The following is a 19,187-nucleotide window of genomic DNA, read 5'->3' as shown; positions in this document are numbered from 1 at the left end:
GCTGCAAGATTGGCGGAGAAGCACACCAGGTGAAAACCGAAAGCAGCAAAATTGACGGTCAAATATATTAGGTCTCATAAATTTGAGGTCTCATAAATTATAAACTTAACGTCAAGATGAAAAATTTTTATTTACAGTTTTTTTTAAAAGTGGATTTCCAACTTTCTGCCACTAAATCCTCTTCTCCTGCCCAATCTTGCCTTCAGTCTTATCACTTCCACACAACCACATCAACTCCACGGACTTCCTCGGTCATCCCTCTGTTTCATATCAAACTGTCCCTCTTCTCTGACGACATCCCCATTTCCTTTTTCTTTGGCTCTTCCTTGATTGTCTCTCTGCCAGACGTCGAACTCTAATCATATCACCAGCTTCATCTCCCCTCTCTCTTTCTTATTGCCGACCCTCATTATAAGAAAGAAAAATGCAAACGAATTATGTTTTTTGTTATCAAAATTCTTAAAACAAAGAAATAAAATTTTATTTTTTGGATATTTTAAGATATTTTTTTAAACATGATAATGACATCAATCAGGAATAGATTTTTTTTTTTTTTTTTAAAATGAAAACGATGCCAAATATAGCCTAAGTCATCTAACCATTAACAAAAAAAAAAAAAAAAAAAAAGGGGCCGGTCTGAGATCTCTTATGTTAGAAAAATCCCAGGAGTAGAAGAGCGTCTTTCCTGAACTATTGTTGGTCACACAGTCAACTCCCGCGGGAACAACAATTGCAAACAAACAGAAAGACCTGGTAAATTTTGGAACAATGATAATTTTTTTTCTAATTTCTCAAGAAGTTAATTAATCTTCTGTAAATATTAGAACGGTAAAATTTGAGGGCCTGATGCTTAACTTCAGCCAATGGCGCCTACATTTTCGCAGGAGAGCGTGGGTTCGGTCTCTCGTGAAGACTAATAGCCGATTTCAAACAGTTTGGGCCCATTTATATTTGGAGAGGTCACGACATCTTTTCCACTATTTGTCAAAAAGATGGAATAAAATTTGAGAGCTAAATATGGTGGCACATGCAGGATGCTTGCGTTTTAGATCTATGCTACAACATCAAACTGTATCAAATATAATCAAAAGCACGACTTTTGACTTCAAGAGTTGCACTTCTTTTGAGAGGCAGAGTTGCTTGATGCCCGTGCCATCCGGTTTGCCAGATCTTGCCTCGTATCTTGGGGACGACTTGCCCTTTAAAGCACTCAGTCTAACCATCCAAAGGGCATGGAACCTCTATAATATTTTTCTATGTAACGGGCGGAAGCATGGATTTTTTATCCTATAGGTCAGACTTTATTTGAAGTCAAGACAAGCTCTTATCTGTCTTTGATGCTCATGTAGAGATGAAAGTGGATCGGAAAGATCTCCATGAATCCTTGTGTTTCCTTCGTACACACCAACAGGCCTGGAGGCAAGGATCAGAGGATACTTTATTAGATGACAGGGGGGTTAATGGGCCAATAAACTTGATTCCTGAAAGAATATCTAAACAGACCTTGACCGTTATATATGACTAATAACATTTTTGTGGGAGTCAGATAATGCCAAGGCACGGTACTACTACCGTTTGGTCATTGGCCAACATATTCTTTTATACTGCAACAAAAGCACCATTGATTATTCGGAAATGCCTAATAAGTTTTATACATGCTACCTCCTCCCAACCGATAAGCTGGTCGAAAGCATAGGTCATGGTCTAAATAAGACTACAGTCAAAGAGGTTCAGTCTTCTAACCATAGTCGTTTGTATAATGTGTGATGGTTGTGGTTTGATGAGCCTTGTCATGCTATTAATTTCTGTAAGCCAGTTAGCTGCCATTTGAAGAATGGACGTATCAAACTCATGCCTGAAGTTGAGAGGACCCAACTCATCACTAAGATAGGCTTCAATTGAATCTTGGCGCTCCATGGAATTAGCTACAGTTCCATCCAAACCAGTAGATCAGTGGGCCTTGAATGAGTAAACAATAGACCCATCAAAAGTTCTAACTGTAATTTGAAATTACCTAATGGGAAATTCTTTGTGCACAGATGCGATGTAGAAAATTTCATATGGAGTGCACCGTCTTATCCGATTCATTCACGTAGTCACCGCTTTCATATCTACAGCTTTACTTTTTCTTTTAAAATTTTGAATGATAAAAATATCCTTGTTCTTTAAAAAAATTATAACATTCTGTGTTTACGATATCTTGCATCCAAAAATTATAATTTTTATCCATAAGATGTCATAATATAATACAGAATATTATAATATATACAGGATGTTATAATTTTTTTTAAAGAACATAGATATTTTCGTCATTCAAAATTTTCAAACGAAAAAGTAAAATTACATGTATTAAATACGCATGTTATGACATCGTATTTATGATATCCTGAACTATATTATGACATCGTAGGTCATATTATGATATCTTGCATGTAGAAAATCATAAAGTGACATATGATGTCACAATATATACAGGATGTCATAATTTTCTGTGCCATATTATTACATCCTGCATATAGAAAATCATAATATGTCACAAGATGTCATAATTTTTTTCAAAAGACAGAGATATTTTTGTCATATAAAATTTTTAAATAAAAAAGATAAAATTACAGGTATTAAATATATGTTAAAAAGCGATGGCTATGTGAATCAATTACATAAAGTGACGTGCTCCATGTCAGATTTTATACTCCACCCATGGTACACAAAAAAATTCTCATTATCTCACTAGCAAACTCTTTTGAGGGTACGAAAAATGTTGGGTTCTAATCAAATATCTACCACAAAAGCCGGGCCCGACCGAATCCATCATCAGGTGGACTTTAGGTTACAATTCGAGTCAAAACTCCTTAAGCCTCCAAGAGAGTTGGAAAAGATCCAATTAAAGATTCAAGCAGGCTTAACCCCTTTTAAAAAAGAGAAATGCTTCCAAGCCCCAAATTTGGTATGAAAAAATTTCTTCAATATCCCTAGCATGCTGCATGACATGGGCGGACTATTGCCACATTCACAAATTACAACATTAGAAAATGCAGAATAACATGTCAAAGGAAGGGATATAAAACCAAAATCTTGTAGATTACAGGAAATAAATCTAAAAAATGATCGAGGATGACTACAAGTATAAAACATTCTAATGAGGAGAATGGTTTGCTATCATTTTAAATAAATCCAAGCATGTTGCTGAGGAAAGAAGAGCTCGGTATAGAAGAGCTCGTTCCAAGTATCTTGAACACCAGGCAAACACCAATGGTTGCAGTCAGCGTAGCTTATAGGGTTTGCCTGTTGCTCTTGTGTTAAATTATATGGCTGCTTCTTATAGATCGAGGTGTGTGCATCCTTCCGATATGCTGAGAGCTGGGTGATGTTGAGAATAGTGATGGGTACCTTCGAACTGCCAAATACTTCTCTAACCACCTGCATTATTCTTTTGCTAGACGCGGAGCTCCAATATGTTGGATCAAATATTGGAGTTGTTTCACCATAGCAACTACCACCCAGCTTACCTCCCCACTCGGTACTCCTGCCATCATCCGGGATCAGATATTGAACGGAACATTGTAGCTAGTTTTGTTCTCAAAATTTAACAGACGAGATTAATAATTTGGTCTAACTAAAAGATAATGATTTTTTTTCTTTTGTTTTTTTTTTTTTTGTTTTTTTTATTGCAAGGGAGGTAAAGATACTGAAATTTTACCATATGCAAACATCGCAATAGTTACAGAAAAAAAATGTAGAAAATTAAAAGCCTGTCAGTATGGTCATTCGTCGTAAGATTATGAAACAAATGTGTAATAGTTATATTGAAAAGGCTGTTCCAATGCATGAGGCTCTTGCCGCCCTGCATGCGGGGAGATTTTTCTTTACATCCATATCATATTGGAACAACCTTATATCATTGGGCTAATTAAGAACACTGGTTTCTAGTAGCTACATTATGCTAAAATTTTCAACATCAATCAAAAAAAAAAAAAAAAAAAAAAAAAAAAAATATATATATATATATATATATATATATATATATATATATATTCTGAAAATACCAGTTTTTCTTAAAAAATGACTTTCTTTGTAACGATAAATTAACTAGAAAAATCTTGAAATATCAAAACAGAAGTTATCAGTTTCAGTATTGCTGACTAGAAACTGCAATGCAACCCAGACAAAAAATATAGGACCAAATTCACTGGACCAGAGTGAGTTGAACCCTAATGTGTCTTTATATTGGACCGTACCCTAGGTTCGGCCTATAAAACTAATGGTCCACTCTTCTCCTAACTAAAATCCTAAAAACTAATCGAGGATGGAGCAATGTCTTTACCTATAATGAGCAGATGACATGGTTGTGAAGAAGATCCTGGTCTTGTTGGGATCCATGTTCTTCTCCAACCAGCTCACCATCCTCTTCAACACCAGCTGGTATGCGTCCTCTGTTTCCATCAACTCCGTGTACGTCTTATCCTGATTCCCTCGTCTGTAAATCACCACCATTGATATTGAAAGCAAGTAAAAGCAAATTGCTACGAAGAGATGATAAAAGAGAGTTACACAATTTTCATCTTTTCCCCCGGTTTCCACCACGCATATGTGTTGAAGACCATAACATCAACGTTCTTCCAACGCTCAGCATGCTTCTCAATGGTTCCAGGATACTCGTGAATTATTCTATCCGGCATCCGGTGTAGCCTGGGATGGTCGCAGTTTGAGGTGACGAGAAACGGAGCCCAGTGGAACCTAATGGTGAGGTTGTAATCCTGTGAATATAGATTGGTGATTAGATTTGACAGAGGTCTAGTTATGAATCTGTACTAGGGGACGTTAAACGTTAATTACCGGAACAGTGAAGCGTTTCTTGGATTTGGTGTTTGAGGGAATGAAATCACGTAGGAGACATTTCATGGAGTGGAATTGACCTCTAGTCAATGAATCTCCTACAAAGAGCATTCTTTTCCCTCGAAGTCTTTCGAGCAAAAATGTGGCATTGAAGCTGTAATTTGAGAAGAGATCGAATCAGGATCTGTTTGGCCAAACTATGAAAACCAGCTTGTTTTGAAATGATTTTTTTTCAAATGAAGTTTCAAAAAAAATACTGTCAAAAAAAGTAATTTGTATTGGATAAAATTATTTGATAAGCACTTTTATCAGTATTTGAGAGGCAGTTTATGTTTGACAAATTTTTCAAAAAAAATATTTTTGACTGTCGAATTACGAAAAAGGACATGTATAGATTTACTTTATAATTAATATTATTTAAATAGATAAATAATTTTAAATATTTATTATGATTAATTTTAATTAATTTTTTTATTTTTATTTAATTAAAATATAAAAAATAAAATAACGAAAAATATATTAAAAATTTTAATCAATATAAATACAATTGAATCAAAAATAACAAATATTGAACAAAATAATAGGAGATTATGTGAAAATAAATAGAAATAATTATGGTAAATAATGATTTTGAGTAAGGATATTTTTTTCTTGAAAAAATTAATTTTCTGCTTCTGCTTCTAAAGAGAAGATCTAATTTTCTGCTTCCTTCCTGCAACAGAAAAACTATTTCTACTATCACTCAGAAGTAGATTATTTTTTAAAATAAGCTTGGCCAGACATCTTATTTTTTTAAAATAAATACTTTTTCAAAAAATAAGCAGCTTCTTTCTTCTTTGGCCATGACAGGCCATTTCTCATAAGAGGGAGTGGATGGTGTCACAAGAGCTACTATATTCAAAGTGTGACGGTGGCATTAATTAAAATTGGGATGTTCTTTTGATATGTTGAGCCTCATTATTTAATCATTCTTCAGGTCTATCTGTTAAAAATAATTTACAGATAAGGATAAAGGTTTCATTATCATAATTGGCCAATGACTTGAAATTGAAGTAGTCAATTCAAATGGGAATTTTCAGCTACAAAATATATATAATAAAAAAATGAATTTGATTCAAATGATTTATATATGTAAGAACCAGGATGCTGGTCTTATCTTTTCCCAGTGGAAGGTTGAACGTTTATAAGTGAACGAGATGCCCAGATATCTCAGCCAACAAAAATCCTATTCTAAATCTGAGATTAAGTTTTTGTGTCTAAACGCATTCCTCTTATTCTTCAAAAAACCATAATAAAAGAAAGAAAAGAATAAAATAAATATCAGTCCACATTTTGATACCATACCTCGGCAGGGAACACCCATGAGGCTGCCATCTCCAATGCAAATATGCGGTGTCAGGCCTTCCATAAGCTTGGCAGTTGGTCATGGGGTCGATGGAATGGCATTGTCTCTCGGTGTAGAGAGGCCTCGACGCCTCGTCGTAGACCCATCTGCCGCTGAACACGTCGCACCCCTCCATCCTTCCAACAGCAAACGGGATGCCAGCAGTATTCTTCTCACCTGCCAATTCTTCCCGGTCTCCTTCTTGGGGAATTTTGGCTTGTTCCCTGGTGATGGGGCCGATCACTAGGTATTTTATAAATGAAAGCTTGAGGATGGTGGTGAAGAAGATGAAGGATAGGGCAGCGAGGCAGAGGGAGGAGGAGGGCCGCCTATTGGAGATGGAGGAGAGGAGCTTCATCTGAACTTTTTGGGGGAGGGAAAGACTCTTGGTTTGGGTCTGCTTGTCTGATGGAAATTTGAACCATCGTAGGAGGAAAGTGTATCAAATTGGTATTTAGAATCAGTGTATATATAATTAGCAACAGTTTTGTTTGGTTAGTAAATAGATTTCCAAATTAAGGGAAAAAAATAAATGGTAGGTCTGCATCAGGATGGCAGATTAATGCGCTGTCCCGATTCAAATAAAATTGGCCCATTTTAAAGAAATTCGGATTTCATATACATAGATTTAGACCATAAATGGGTTAACCTATCTAAATCTATTTGGATCATAAATAGGTTAACCTATCTAAATCTATTTATTAGATGGGTTAGGTTCAAGTCTAAATCTACCATCTATTTAATTTATTTTGACTTTTTAATAATTAGGTAGGTCATGATCAGATTCGTTTAATCAGTTTAAGAACTGTTTAATTCTATCTATTTCTATCTTGTGTAACCGACCTATTTTATCTATTTAAATTTATTTAATCTATTTAAATTTTATTTAATTTAATTGAATATATTTAATAGATATATTATGCAGATCAGATTGGATTATTTGTTCAATAAATAAGTCTGTCTGTATTCAAAAAATAAATAAATAAAATTTAAATTGATGAATTTTTGACATAATCAGTATTCAATCGGATATGTATTGGATCCAATCCAATCAGATTATGCCGCGTAAGTTTGCAGGCCAAGGTGCATTTGAGTATTGATATCATCATAAAATTCTTTATGCATCGCGGATAGTACATCATCCATAAAGATTGATTATCGTGCGGAATAAAAAAAAAAATTATATATCATATTTTAATTTCCCGCGTGATTCTGCACCACCCCGGTGCATAGAGAATTTCTCTTGATACCGTTGGTCGGGCCCACCTTTTACGCTTTCTTAGGAAGGGAACGAGGGCAATGCTATCTCGCCTTTTGGGTTGGCCAGGATTGGCTGCCTCCCGTCTGGGCTGATTAAGACGAGAGGGATGTGGTTGTTGGGTCATTAAAGCTAGGCCAGAGGACGTGGTCCGCTTCCCTTGGTGCGTAACATCCAGGTTTGCGTGGAACAATTGAAGCCTCAATCAAATATTTGTTAGCTTTATGATGAAGTTAATTCATTTCTTTTTTTTTTTTTTCTTTTGTTAGCATTTCCCCAAAGCATCTTTCTTTCCAATACGCACTAATAAATTAGGATGCACTTGTGTGGCACATGGAACGATGTGTTTCATGTGCTAAAATGAGATTGATACAATCATGGCCATCAAATATGAATAATTATGATGATAAGATTAGATCTCTTTATTTTAATCCTGGATTAAATAGATATTTTTAAACTAAATAGGATGCTTATTTAAGATCTTTTACGTTAATTCTAAATTCCAATGGTGTTGGAGAGATGCTAGACCGCCCCATCATACTCATGCCTCTAGTGCCCATTGGCCCACCTATTTCGGACTTGCCCCCTACAAATCGCTCAAATCCTTCCATGCACATATAGAGACTAGAGCAGGGAATATTATGGTGCAATGCAACTTTATAATACACACCGGTTCTAATCCCAGGACTCCTGGTATAACGATTTATAAGTGATGCTTTAAATAAATTGACATGAAGAAAATGCAAATATGCAGAACATAGATCTTATTGAAATTTCAAATTCAAAGAGATAAACTAAATGCAACTGAACTACAAACACAAAAGTAAATCAAGGATCATGGAGGAATGGTCTACAAAAAAAATTATAACAGAATAGTTCTCACAGAAAGAAGAGTTTAGTATACAAGAGTTCATTCCAAGTATCCTGAAGGCCAGGCAAGCACCAATGGTTGCAATCAGCATAGCTTCTAGGGTTCGCCACTTGTGCAGGTGTCAAATTGTACCGCAACTCCTTATAAATCGAGGTATGCGCATCCTTGCGATACAACGAGAGCTGAGTGATGTTGACAATAGTAATTGGAACCTTCGACTCCCCTAAAACTTCTCCAACTACTTGCATTATGCTTTTGCTGGCCCCGGAGCCCCAGTATGTTGGATCAAAGATTGGTGTGGTTTCACCATAGCAGGTCCCATGAAGGTCACCTCCCCAATCCATGCCCCTGCAATCCACCCAAAAATTAGATACTGGTCCAGCAGTGGCAGTGGACCCCAAGTCCCAAGCTTTTAGAAATCACTCAAGGGACAGTAAAAAAAAAAAAAAAAAAAAAACCTATATTCATCATATGATATTCCTAATTAACCATCAAAAAAAAATAATAATCTTTTAAGTTGCCACTGATTAGATGTAGCTATCTAGGCCAGGGCCACTAATTAAACAAACTGTTGGGACTATTAAGCAAGGGATTGTCCTGCTCAGGCTTTGTCCACTGTACTGGATTAGCAAGTCCCCTTTGCGTTCTAACCATAGCAATGAAGTCTGAATCCAAAAATAATGAGAACCAAGTAGAAATGGCTTGCCTAAAATGAGTAGGTGACATGGTCATGAAGAAGATCCTGGTTTTATGGGGATCCATGTTCTTCTCCAGCCAGCTCACCATGCTCTTCAACACCATCCGGTACCCATCCTCCGTAGTCATCAATCTGATGTACTTCCTACCCCGATACCTTCGCCTGTAATCCAAAATTATCGCTATTGAAATCTGAATCCGAAGAAATTGCAACAAAGAGATGACATGAAGGTGATGGATCTACTGTGAAAAAGCTAACAAAATCATTACATAATCTTGATCTTGGTTCCTGTAATCCACCATGCATACGTGTTGAAGACCAAAATATCAACTCCCTTCCAATACTGAGCATGCCTTTCGAGGGATCCCATGTATTCATGAACTACTCTATCTGTCACTCGGTGCACCGAGGCATTATCACAATTCGATTCAACAAGAAAGGGGGCCCAAAAGAACTCGAAGCTCGCATTGTATTCCTGCGTGCAAACAGGGATGGTCAGTTCTAGTCATAAGAAATTAATGAATACTCATTTGTTCTCCAAGGAAACGCATAGTTTAGAGTACTGGAAGTTAATAACCGGAGCTCTGAACACGGTATGGGATGCATGGTGGCTGTGAGAGTTGGAAAACTGGGGGATGGCATGCTGTAGGAGACATAGCATCGAGGAGTACTGACCCCGATTCAAGGAGTCTCCAACGAACAGCATTCGCTTCCCTCGGAGCCTTTCAAGCATAAATGTGGCATTGAAGCTGTAATTGGAGAAGAAGCAAAACAGGTCATAAAAGACACTTCTGATTTCTTATGAACCAGAGTTATAATACAATTCCAATTGTAGCAGAATGTTGTCTTATGTTAAGCCATTACGAATTTTAGTAACACAATGAACACTTTTCTGAGAACTACAACAATAATTAGTCCCTTAATTTGATATTAAAAAGCCTCAGTAAGGATGGAAAGAGAGAGAAGACCTTGGAAGAGAACAGCCGTGAGGCTGCCATCTCCAGTGCTGGTACAACATGTCGGGCCTCCCATGAGCTTGGCAAGTAAATTGAGAGCTAATAAAACGGCAGTCTTGCTCACGGTAGTGAGGCCTCGCCTCGTCATAGACCCACTCGCCACGGAACAAATCACACCCCTCCTCCATCTTCCCCACGGCGAACGGCACGCCAAGATCCTTCTCTTCAGCCGGTTCTACTGTATCTCCTTCGTCGGAATTTTTCTTTTCTAAAGAGACTTCATCGGAAGTTTTCTTTTCTGAAGAGACTTCGCCGGAATTTTTCGCTTCCTCAACTTGAGTTCTTGCTTGTTTTATTTCATCTCCTCTTTGCAAACTCTTACCTTCTGTTGCTGTTGGTTCTGCTATAACTTGGTTGAAAATTTTGGCTTCCTCATCTTGTGCTAATATTGTTGGTTCCACTATAATTTGATCAAAAAGTTTAGTTTCCTCGCCATGTATTGGTGTGGGACGGGGTCCTTCTTCTCTTGCAATGAGTGCTTTGGATTCTTTCTGTGTTGAGTACTCTAACTGCTGGTATTTCGAGCATCCTTGCTGGAGAATTGATGTGAAGTCTGCAGCATAGAGGACGGCTACGAAGATGAGGAAAGAGAAGGGGATGAAATAGTAAGGAACGGCGTTCTTCCTATTGCTGATGAAGAAGACGAGCTTCATCTGAGGTTTGGTGAAGGAAAAAAAAAATCCTTTGGTTTGCTTTGAGCACCTGTGCGATGAGAAATTGAGAGAGATAAGGCTATTAGTTGTTAGAGAGCATTATAGCCACTCGACTTTATGCCTCCTCTCTTCCCTTAAAAAAAGAAAAAACTTTGTGCCTCCTCTCTCCCACAAGATACAAGTCCCACATGCTCAAGTGAAACGATTTCTGTCCAAATGAAGCATTTGCCCATTCTAAGATTCCAAAAGCCGAAGGTTTTTTTTTTCTTTGTTGGTGTGGGGGGTTGTTGTGTGTTGGAGAGAGAAGAGTTACTCTGTAGCCTTTGCAGTTTAGGTTCGTTTTGCAGTAGGAATTACATTGACTTCCTGTGTGTGTGTGTGTGAAGTCTATACCCTTTAGCACGCTTAACTTCGGGTTGCGTCGGAGATAAAACCCGCCATGGTGCAAGCTACTACACGTTTCACAAATGAGGGAAAGAGGGACCCATCATTCTTTGTCTCTTATGACTAAAATAGAGAATGGACAGTTAACTGCCTCATTAAGGCAGGTGATTTGCCTCGGTTCTCTCTTTATTTATCAATAGCTTCAATCGCCAGCACATGGACAGGGTTGAAGTTGGTAGATTGACCTAAAGTTGTTCAATAGAGTAATGCTGTGTCTGAAGGACTCAGTCCAAAAAAACCTTAACCTGTTGAATGATTAATCAGATTAATAAATCTTCTAGCATCTCTTAATAAGCCGGTAACAATCTTTCGCATCCAATCTAATGATGCCCTCATCATAAATTACCTCCTGCTCGAGACCTTGATGTCTTCATTGATCCACAAGATCGATAAGTTTGTGACGCACACTAAGCTCGATCTGATACCATTGTTATGGACTCATAATCCAAAAGACTAAAGTTCTTGAGCGGCTATTTAACTTATATGGAATCCGATGTGGAAATATAACATAAGGGAGTCGACCGAATGTTGTGACTTCCCAAAAAAAAACAGTGGGCCATGTCTGTGTAATTGAATGCCAAATAAGGTAGCAGTGGGTGTGCCAAATTTTATTGTGGATTTACAGACTTCCTATGTCTTGTTATATTAAACCTATCCATTTTTTCCGAAGCAATTGTTTGTATGTGAACCGTAAACGCAACAAGTTCTGAAATATTGGCCAAAAGAGCAGACAAGACTGCCGGAGTTTTTGGCCAGGCAAGATGTTGGGGCCATTGCCTAATTAGTTATAACTTATTTAATTCTAGAAGTTGCAATTATGTGGACAAAAAATAGCTTGAATTGTGTCCATTTCGGATAGAATAGTCTCAGTTTCATCCGTTTCGTCAGATAATATCACAAATTGCCATGACATTCTACCTTCCGTTGTTTTTTTTTTAATTTTCTTTTATAAATATTATACGTGTACTACTCAGTTAATATTACACTAAGAATAAAACATAGGTTAGGGACCACATAAAGAATGCGACGTCACAAACGTTGCCAAAGACTTACATGGCTTGGCTCAGATCTTCAAGAATCAATGATGCATGATGGCATATGGCCAACCTCAGACAAGGCCGCTCTCAGATGAGAATGAAGGACAAATATTTGTTATAGAAATAATAAATCGACAGCTTTAAAAGTTTCTCAACATTCATGTATGAAATTTGTGTTTTGCAGTTGTCAGTGTATAGAAAGGACACTGCTTGGTGCTGCAAATTTTTGTTCCATGAGGTCATCCGATTCCCAAGTGATCAATGGCTAGCTGACAAATTTTTTTTCTAAAAAAAAAAAAGAAGTAATCATGACTTCATCCCAGCAACCAGAGGCATAAGTTCATCATTTGAGAATTATAAACAACTCGGCCAGAGGTAAACGTTTGGATTTTGTGAGGAAGCAAAAGCAGGAAATGTAGTAGAACTTCATTAATGATTTGAGTACTTAAAAGTGAAAAATTAAAAAGCCAAGAAACAGTGAACATACAAAACTTAAGTAAGAAAAATCAAGAAACTTTAGCTTTCCAACAAGCACTACTCTTGCTATCGTACGGGTGCTACATCGATGTTGTCTTGTTCAATTGGTGAAGTTTAGATTTGGTGTTCTTTCTTTGTCAACAGTTCAATATATGTATCTAAAATTTTGTGGCTAATGACAAATGTTGTTTCTATCTCCCCGTAATTTTCTGAGATGAGTCTTAATTTCCACTTTTCTCATGAGTCCTTTTTTTGGCATCAAACGTCTGCCAAGCGATTTAGATTGAAGTAGAATGGGTACTAGCAAAAGCATATAGCTGTTGTTGCTATAGAGATGTGATTTGACCTATGGACTGACGGTGTGATCCAATTTTGAAAAATTTGTAATTCACATCAAGATATCTTCATGATAGCATTCCATCACAAAAAGTGCGTGACTCAATATCGATCGACCAATTGATACCTTCATGGTTGATGAATCATCTTTGCATATATAGCTCGAAATTTAAAAGCACATTCATTTTAACTTGATGGATATCTTAATTATTCTACTCATATAAAAGGTGCTCATAAGAGAAGGAGTCTTTGAAAAAACCTAAAAGATGAGGAAGAGAAAAAATATTTAGAAAATGAATTATAATCCCTTTACATAAAGTTAATCTCTTAGGGAAAGAAGAGCTTGGTGTACAAGAGTTCATTCCAAGTATCTTGAAGGCCTGGCAAGCACCAATGTACACAGTCAGCATAGCTTTTAGGGTTCTTCAGTTGTGTGTGGGTCAACTGGTATGGCAGCTGCTTATAAATTGAAGTATGTGCATCTTTGCGATATGCTGATAGTGGGTAATGTTCAGGATGGTGATGGGAACGGTGGCGTTGCTTAAAACTTGTTCCATAACCTTCATCATGCTCTTGCTAGCACCAGATCCCCAATAACTTGGATCATCGATTGGAGTTGTTTGATTGTAACAAGTACCATCTCGTTCGCCTCGCCACTCTATGCTCCTGCCATCTCATCAGGTTAGTTAATTAACTGATTTATTAACATAAGATCAAATCTCTTCTTAAGGTTTTAGAGGGGAATTTTTTTTTTTTAGATTTATATACAGTGATGTATTATTACCAAATCATGCTAGAATGTAGTAACATCAATGAGACAATCATATATTTTAGTGACTGTTCTTACTCCAATCGTTGCTTAGCAAAATCTTGAAAGAGTGTAAGAAGGATTTTTTTTTTTTTTTTTTTGAGTAAAATGTCTGGAAAGACTAAATAGTTTTTACAGTACTGCTAAGTGTTGACTACACATTGCAGTGTAGGACAGACCCAATAGCTTGACAAACTGTCTGGTTTTTGAGTATCCATAACTTAGCCCTTTTTGCCAGCTTGGGTTCTTCTAGGCCCCACACTGTCCAATGAGAACAAAGTTTGCACCCTAATTGCATGGATGGAAAACCGGCTTACCTCCAATGACTAGGTGAAATTCCTGTGAAGAAGACCCTGGTCTTCTGTGGATCCATGTTCTTCTCCAACCACCTCACCATTCTCTTCAGCACCAACCCATACGCATCCTCTGCTTCCATCAACTTGATGAACTCCATTCCCCCTTTGCGAGACCTTCGCCTGTTAGCCAATGAAAGCTTGTGAAAAATAAAAATCATCAAAAGGATATGATGTTGAAGTCATTGTTTAGGGATGATTGTTACAAAATCTTCATTGGCGCCCCTGTTATCCACCACATATATGTATTGAATATCAAAACATCAACTCCCTTCCAATGTTGAGCATGTCTATTAATCGATCCGGAATACGCATGAACTATTCTATCCATCACCCGGTGCACGGTGGCGTTATCACAATTTGATTCAACAAGAAAGGGAGCCCAATAGAACTCGATCGTAACCCTGTATTTCTATGTATACATAAAATGCTGATTAGTTTTTGTATGATAAGTTCTATTAATTTGAAACATTCAGCAAAAGTGTTCATTAGAGTATGGAATGTTAACTACCGGAGCACTGAAGATGGTATGTGATTCATAATGTCTGTGGTATTTGGCATACTTGGGTATTGCACGCTGTAGGAGACATATCATCGACATGAACTGGCTCTTAGTCAAGGAGTCTCCAACAAAAAGTATTCGCTTCCCTCGGAGCCTTCGAAGCATAAATGTGGCATTGAAGCTGCAATTTGAGACTAACCAAGATTATTATAAGGTGTGAATGGTTTCTAAAGGGCTAAGATTTAGCTAATCTAAGTCCTTGTCAGCGAAAGAGTCACTGTACTAAAATGTTCAAATATCATTAGAATAATTAGTGTTAGAAATTCTGTTGATGAAATGAGAAATATGGTGAGAATGACACAATCCATATACAGAGTAAAAAGCTCTCCACAAAGCATCTGCTGACAGGGGTAACCAGCAGCACAAGCCGAGTCTTATTGGCATATAATGATGTTCCTCAATTAAGTAAAAGTAATTGTAGTTATGTAAACTAACCAAATGGAAGGAAAGGTTTCATACCATAATCAATCATTGTATAAATCATAAATAACTAGCATGTAAAAACTTGTTAACATTAATAGTTAATTCTCTAGAGTAATTAAGCATTTTTTTTTTTTTGTGAGGACAATAATTAAGAGTGCTTTATCAATTATCATCCTATTTTTCCTCCTGTAGTGTCTTTGCTGATTGAGCTAATTTTTTTCTCTCTCTCCAGGGAAGAAAAAAAAAAAAAACCTCTGTATCATCCTTACCTAAATATCGATGGTTCAGCGGAAGAAGATCGCTATGGGTTATATCTAGTAACATCTCAATTGAAAGACCAAGGAGTTTTATAAGCTAAAATTTCTATCTTGGATAAGTTGTTTCCCTTGAATGCAAAATTCTCATCTAATAAAATGATAGACACACAACAAACACATTAGGTTCCTCCTCTCAAAAGATCACAGATATATGTTTCTTAGCTCAATCTTGTGAAAGACCTGGTGTACCTTGGCAGAGAGCAGCCATGCGGTTGCCATCTCCAATGCTGGTATGCCTTGTCTGGCCTCCCGAAAGCTTGGCACTTCATCTGAGCGCTGATGAAACGGCACTGCTTCTCAGTGTAATGAGGTCTTGAGACCTCATCGTAGACCCATTTGCCACTGAACACATCGCAACCCTCCTCTGTCCTTCCAACAGCAAATGGCACGCCACCATGGTTCTCTCCTTCCAATTCTTCTGCACCTTCTTCTTCGTCGTCGTCGAAAATAACCCCTTCCTCAACTTGCTTTGACACGGCTTCAAAGTTCACTATAACTTCTTCATCAAGAATTTTGGCTTCATCAGCTTGCGTGAAAGTGGATGATTCTGTGCGTTCTCCCTGGTTTCTGATAAAGGCTGTGGGTTTTTGCCGTTGTGATGAGTATTCAAGCTGCTGGTACCTCAGACATGGATGCTTAAGGATGGAGTTGAAGTCCACAGTATATAGAATGGCTGCAAAGATGATGAAAGATAAGGTAACGAGATAGAAATAGTAAGATCTCTTCCTATTGGATGAGGTAAGGAGCCTCATCTGAGCTTTCGGTGAGGGAGGAAAACCTTTGGTTTGGGCTTCTTACTTCAGTTTTTGATTATCATAGCAAGCTTAATTTTTGTTAAATGGATAGTTATGAAAAGAAAATTGTCGTTTTCTTTTGGTAGAAAAAGATAACTGGCGTTACAGTGTATCAAAGTTGCATCACTAAATAGAAAAAGAATTTGCATGATTAAGTGCTATTTTTTGCATGATAAGCTTTTGTAGAAAGTTAATTATTTGCTGCGACTTCGGATCCTATGATGGGAGAAAATATTCGTGGCAATGGTGATACCACCTTAAACTTATAACAACTCAATCAAAAAACAAAAATTGATAAAAGGTATAAAGTATCATCATAAAAATTAATAAAATACATAACAATCGATAAAATATAAGTATTCTCGTTGGATTGTGATAATTCCGGCATGATATCACCGTTGTAATAAAATTTTTTCCTATCAAGCAAAATTTGGAGGGCTCCACCTGAAAGGCCCATGTTGAAAAAGCGTTGGTGGAGAGCAATAGACTATGATAGAAATCGGAGCAGCTTGATGTCCCCCTCTACGGCGCTCCTAATCCATCAATAAATCCAATCTCCGTCACTTTTGTAATCTGTGAAGACTGATATTTGATTTTTCAAGGTAGTTGGCACAAAACAAAAAAAGTTACCTTTGGAAAATTTACGCTCGACCCTGACACTTTCTTTTTAATGCCTGCGTTGACAAGACATACAAACTCTAGTAGGTCGTGGATGTGAGCGTCTGATTTTGAATCAAAACGTATACTTACTTTTTTGTTTTTTTGGTAGAACGTACGCTTACTTTGTAAACCAAATTTAAATTTACCAAAATCACGATCTGCTGATGCCAAATTCCATCCCTTCTACAAGATTGCTAGCGGTTGATGTACGCATTAACATACGTACCAAAAGGTTAATAGTACAAGATAATGTTTTATATAGCAAATTCTTCGACGAATCTTTCTGTTCAATTGCCAGATATTTTATTTTAACATATCTAAATTTTAGTAGCTTAATTCATCCATTTAAAACTTTAATTCAAAAAAAAATCCTTTTACCAGCTCTCCTCCGAAGGATGCTCCTCCACCACAATATCATCAGGTATCTCCTCTCCACCTGACATAACCTTCTTCTTTTAACGGGAACGCAGTCCCTCAGCACAATCATAGCCTCTGCCTTGGGACTTACGGCCATGTGACAGCGGGGGTGGTTGGTGATGGGTCACATTTCGGTTATGGAAAAGTAAAAGGCATGGATCCCTGTGGTCGGAAACTTCACTTGGTGGTGATCCTAACACGTGGCCCAGCTGTGGTCCGCCTCCATCAGTTTGGGTGACTCCGTGCCATGTATGTCGCAGCGTTGGAGTCCAGGGGACCGCCTTGTCCTTGCCAATAAAAGACTAGAGAAAAAAAAAAAAAAAAAGGACAAGAGAAAAGTTTAATATATTTTATGATTGCCACTCCAATGGCAAGATAGTCGCAAGGTCAACTTTAGGTGAAACAGAGAAAGCAGCATCTTGCTTTTAAAGCAGCATCAACTCCAGTTACCATACACACCTCTTAAATTTTTCAGAGGGACAAGTACCATAATCTTTTGCTTTGATCATGATAGACAGGCCTGTAATTAATATTCCATATAAGTAGTTATGATGTAGAAAATAGTGAAGTTGTTAACGATTAGGTTTACAGCCTGTAGCCTGTTGGCCCTGTACCTTTGTTTGGATTACAATTGTAGTTCATTAATCCAAAAAATGCTATGTACATGCGTCTGCTTGAGCTGCCAGCTTACCACTATTACGGGCCCACTGATCTGCCATGCCATGTTAGTGTGTGATTGATGAATGAAGTATACCTACTTTGCTTGTCGTTTTTAATGGCTGCTGCTGACTTTCTGGTTAGTGGGCAACCACTGAATCACTAGTTTGATGCCATCATAATGCTGCTAACCAACGTCCATTGTGAACTTATGGTAGCAATCATCAGTAGCTGATGGTAGAAGATACCGGTGGCCACCCACCAGAGTTGCCGCTGGCTGTCTAAAGTATGAAGTGAACAAGAGATCTATTTTTGGGTGTCCCGTGCTCTGATGCTTGGCAGATCATAATCCAAAATGGTTCTTATGAGTCCAAAAAAACCTTCTTTAATTACATTTTTTTGACGAAGAAAATCTATCATACATTATGAAACTAATTCCTCCTTGCCTCTCAATCATCGAGATTTAGTGTTTAGAGAATGAGAGAGATGCAACGGACGAGGTTTTCCGTCATCTGTTAAGATGTTCTTTAATTAAAGAGGTATCATGTTTCGATGACAGTTGGCAAGATAGAGAATGCTAGCGGCAAGATAGTGATTTTTTTCCACCAGCAACGCGACAGCAACGACGGGGAAACGTCGTACAGGAGGGAGGAAGGAAAAGAACCAGGGAAAACAGAGGGGGAAGGCCAGGGAACAAAAGAGGAGAGAAAATCTGAGTCAGCGATTGATTAGCTTTTTTTTTTTTTTTTTTTTTTTTGGACCTTGCAGTGCCAAATATTATATATATATATATACACCGAGGTTTTGCCCATCCAGATTTTCTTAGAGGGTAAATATTCACAGAGGCACGGGTGAAAGTGGGACATGTTTTCAGCCAGCGAGGTGGCTGACTACTAACCACGTAAAGAGGAAAAACTAATTACAGCAACAGGTTGTGCATGCGTCCTTGTCGTTTAAGGGAACACGACTCTCTTAGCCTCTGATTTTTGACTCTCTTAGCATATGTTTGATTGGGTACATCAAATAACGAAACAATTTGATAATTTTTAAAAATTATTTATCTAAAAATATGATTGCAGAAGAAAATAATTTTTATTATGTTTGATTAATGAAAAATTTACTTAAAAAAATTATATTGAGAAAAAATTATTATATTAATTAGAGATAAATCTGTATAAAAATATGAT

General features: G+C 37.3%; 3 protein-coding genes across 3 annotated transcripts; all 3 read right to left on the bottom strand.

The window, feature by feature from the left end:
* Window positions 1-2,654: 2,654 nt before the first annotated feature.
* On the bottom strand, window positions 2,655-6,693 carry LOC105044735 (probable xylan O-acetyltransferase 10). Its single transcript, XM_010922723.3, has 5 exons — window positions 6,181-6,693; window positions 4,837-4,990; window positions 4,552-4,757; window positions 4,325-4,477; window positions 2,655-3,526 (listed from the first exon to the last, which is right to left on the bottom strand). The coding sequence occupies exons 1-5, from the start codon at window positions 6,576-6,578 to the stop codon at window positions 3,160-3,162; spliced, it is 1,278 nt and encodes a 425-aa protein (XP_010921025.1). The 5' UTR covers window positions 6,579-6,693; the 3' UTR covers window positions 2,655-3,159.
* A 1,532-nt stretch (window positions 6,694-8,225) lies between these two features.
* LOC105044734 (protein trichome birefringence-like 33) lies at window positions 8,226-11,000 on the bottom strand. The gene is made up of 5 exons (XM_010922722.4): window positions 10,015-11,000; window positions 9,624-9,795; window positions 9,316-9,521; window positions 9,056-9,208; window positions 8,226-8,697 (listed from the first exon to the last, which is right to left on the bottom strand). The coding sequence occupies exons 1-5, from the start codon at window positions 10,713-10,715 to the stop codon at window positions 8,358-8,360; spliced, it is 1,572 nt and encodes a 523-aa protein (XP_010921024.1). The 5' UTR covers window positions 10,716-11,000; the 3' UTR covers window positions 8,226-8,357.
* A 2,274-nt stretch (window positions 11,001-13,274) lies between these two features.
* Window positions 13,275-16,275, bottom strand: LOC105044733 (protein trichome birefringence-like 33). Its single transcript, XM_010922721.4, is given in 6 exon segments — window positions 13,275-13,512; window positions 13,515-13,675; window positions 14,135-14,293; window positions 14,377-14,582; window positions 14,682-14,853; window positions 15,662-16,275. Coding segments are annotated over 6 exon segments (1,437 nt in total). The 5' UTR covers window positions 16,225-16,275; the 3' UTR covers window positions 13,275-13,336.
* Window positions 16,276-19,187: the final 2,912 nt, after the last annotated feature.

Source organism: Elaeis guineensis, chromosome 5 (assembly GCF_000442705.2).
Source record: "Elaeis guineensis isolate ETL-2024a chromosome 5, EG11, whole genome shotgun sequence".
Taxonomy (NCBI): domain Eukaryota; kingdom Viridiplantae; phylum Streptophyta; class Magnoliopsida; order Arecales; family Arecaceae; genus Elaeis; species Elaeis guineensis.
Note: the sequence above shows the minus strand (reverse complement) of the source record. Positions and strands in the feature narration are given on the sequence as shown.

Coding starts and splice junctions, on each gene's coding strand:
- LOC105044735 (XM_010922723.3), bottom strand. CDS start 6,578: ATGAAGCTCCTCTCCTCCATCTCCAATAGGCGGCCCTCCTCCTCCCTC. Junction 4,758..4,836: donor AGAAACGCTTCACTGTTCCG/GTAATTAACGTT, acceptor CTATATTCACAG/GATTACAACCTCACCATTAG. Junction 4,478..4,551: donor GGGGAAAAGATGAAAATTGT/GTAACTCTCTTT, acceptor GGTGATTTACAG/ACGAGGGAATCAGGATAAGA.
- LOC105044734 (XM_010922722.4), bottom strand. CDS start 10,715: ATGAAGCTCGTCTTCTTCATCAGCAATAGGAAGAACGCCGTTCCTTAC. Junction 9,522..9,623: donor ATACCGTGTTCAGAGCTCCG/GTTATTAACTTC, acceptor GTTTGCACGCAG/GAATACAATGCGAGCTTCGA. Junction 9,209..9,315: donor GGAACCAAGATCAAGATTAT/GTAATGATTTTG, acceptor TTTGGATTACAG/GCGAAGGTATCGGGGTAGGA.